Genomic DNA, 2,718 nt, shown 5'->3' on the forward strand with positions numbered 1-2,718 from the left:
TTTAAACCAGGATTAAATGTTTCACTAAAGAGTGTTTCAGTTTGGACAGGAGCTAACAGAGGTGAAATGACCTGCAGCATTCAGTTTGATGCTGAGGCAACTGTCATACTAGGTCAGCTCCATGGCAGGACCTGTATTTCCTTCTTCATCCTCCTCCACAAGATTGCCAGCCTTGATACAGTACTAATGTGGCAGTTGTAAATTAAGATCAGTTATTGTTCATCTGTCTTTCAGCCTTCATCTTTCATTTTAAAACCTGATTTTGCTGTGGTCTGAATAGGACTCAGCCATTTTTAATATTATAATTTTTTCTGTTTTGTTTTATAGGATCATGGATTTTCCAGGGCACTTTGAGCAAATCTTTCAGCAGCTCAACTACCAGAGGCTTCATGGCCAGCTTTGCGACTGTGTCATCGTGGTGGGAAACAGGCATTTCAAAGCCCATCGCTCTGTTTTGGCAGCATGTAGCACACATTTCCGAGCCCTGTTTACTGTAGCAGAAGGAGATCAGACTATGAATATGATTCAGCTGGACAGTGAAGTGGTGACAGCAGAAGCTTTTGCTGCTCTGATAGACATGATGTATACTTCCACACTAATGCTTGGGGAGAGCAATGTTATGGATGTCTTGCTGGCTGCTTCTCACTTACATTTGAACTCTGTTGTTAAAGCATGCAAACACTACCTTACTACTAGGACGCTGCCAATGTCTCCACCAAGTGATAGAGTACAAGAGCAAAATGCACGCATGCAGAGGTCTTTCATGCTCCAGCAGCTTGGACTGAGCATAGTGAGCTCTGCATTAAATTCCACTCAGAGCACAGAGGAACAACCAAATGCTATGAGCTCCTCAATGAGAAGCAACATTGAGCAGCGCACTACTTTTCCTATCCGTCGTCTCCACAAACGTAAGCAGTCTTCTGAAGATCGGGCCAGACAGCGCATCAGGCCTACCATGGATGAGTCTGTTTCCGATGCGACTGCAGAGAGTGGGCAGTCAGTAGTTCATTCACGGGAAGATTTCTTCTCTCCAGATTCACTGAAGATTGTGGACAACTCTAAGACCGATGCTGTTGGTGATAACCAGGAGGATAGTACTATTATTTTTGATCAGTCTTTCAGTGCTCAGGAAGATGCTCAAGTGCCCAGCCAATCTGACAACAGCGGAGGAAACATTTCACAGATGTCCATGGCATCCCAGGCAACACAGGTGGAAACCAGCTTTGACCAGGAGGCTGCTTCTCAGAAGAACAGCTTCCCATGCGAGAATCCAGAGGTCAGTCTGAACGAAAAAGAGCACATGAGGGTGGTGGTGAAGTCTGAGCCCTTGAGTTCCCCAGAGCCTCAAGATGAGGTGAGCGATGTCACCTCCCAAGCAGAGGGCAGCGAGCCTGTCGAAGTGGAAGGAGGAGTAGTGAGTGCAGAGAAGATAGAACTGAGTCCCGAGAGCAGTGATCGTAGCTTTTCTGACCCACAGTCCAGTACTGACAGGGTGGGAGACATCCATATTATGGAGGTATCAAATAACCTGGAACACAAGTCTACTTTCAGTATCTCAAATTTTCTGAATAAAAGCAGAGGTGGTGGCTTTGGTGCTAGTCAAAACAGCGATGACAACATTCCAAATACCACCAGTGACTGCAGAATGGACAGTGATGCCTCTTATCTGATGAGCCCAGAGTCCGGGCCTGCTGGTGGCCATTCATCTGCCACCGTCTCTCATGTTGAGAATCCGTTTAGTGAGCCTGCAGACTCTCATTTTGTTAGACCAATGCAGGATGTGATGGGTCTCCCCTGTGTACAGACTTCTGGGTACCGGGCGGCGGAACAGTTCGGCATGGATTTTCCGCGGTCGGGCTTGGGCTTGCACTCCTTGTCAAGGGCAATGATGGGCTCAGTAAGAGGTGGAGCTAGCAGCTTTCCTGGCTACCGACGCATAGCCCCCAAAATGCCTGTGGTGACCTCAGTCAGGAGCTCCCAGCTGCAAGATAACTCATCCAGTTCCCAGCTGATCATGAATGGGACCACTTCTTTTGAAAACGGGCATCCGTCGCAACCTGGTCCACCACAGCTGACAAGGGCATCTGCAGATGTCCTTTCAAAATGCAAGAAGGCCTTATCTGAGCACAACGTCTTGGTTGTAGAAGGTGCACGCAAGTATGCATGCAAGATCTGCTGCAAGACGTTTTTGACCTTGACAGACTGCAAGAAACACATCCGTGTGCACACAGGAGAAAAGCCTTATGCCTGCCTGAAGTGCGGCAAGCGGTTCAGCCAGTCCAGCCACCTGTATAAACACTCCAAGACGACCTGCCTGAGGTGGCAGAGCAGCAATCTGCCTAGCACTTTGCTTTAATCTTCTCCACCCCTGGCCTGAAGGAGAATGCCAGTGCAGATGTGTAGCTCCATGAAGCACTGCAGGAACATGAACACTATTTTCTTAAGGCCACAGGCTCAGAGGCTGCTCTTGTTTGTCAATGAACACTTCTGTGTGATTGTGCCACACACACAAAAGTCTTGGTTCTGTCAATTGGGGATATTACTGTACCTACCTCACAGGGGTGTTGTGAGGCTTAAACAGCTGTAAGCGAAGAACTTGGAGATCCTCAGAAGTCGTGCTGTTGATGTCTGAAGTGTTACTATGATGTGCATTCAGGCCGTGGGCTGACAGGGATACAATCCCTAAAGCTAAGCAGTTCCTTTGCAGGGCAGAGGGGT

The 2,718-nt window shown here is 48.1% G+C and overlaps 1 protein-coding gene across 1 annotated transcript; it reads left to right on the forward strand.

The window, feature by feature from the left end:
• Positions 1–233: 233 nt before the first annotated feature.
• On the forward strand, positions 234–2,356 carry ZBTB5 (zinc finger and BTB domain containing 5; the record flags this gene model as incomplete). Its single annotated transcript, XM_082013062.1, has 1 exon — positions 234–2,356. Exon 1 carries the CDS (start codon positions 332–334, stop codon positions 2,354–2,356), a length of 2,025 nt encoding a protein of 674 aa, XP_081869188.1. The 5' UTR covers positions 234–331.
• Positions 2,357–2,718: the final 362 nt, after the last annotated feature.

Source organism: Phaethon aethereus, assembly GCF_964289735.1.
Source record: "Phaethon aethereus genome assembly, chromosome: Z".
In the NCBI taxonomy this organism is placed as follows: domain Eukaryota; kingdom Metazoa; phylum Chordata; class Aves; order Phaethontiformes; family Phaethontidae; genus Phaethon; species Phaethon aethereus.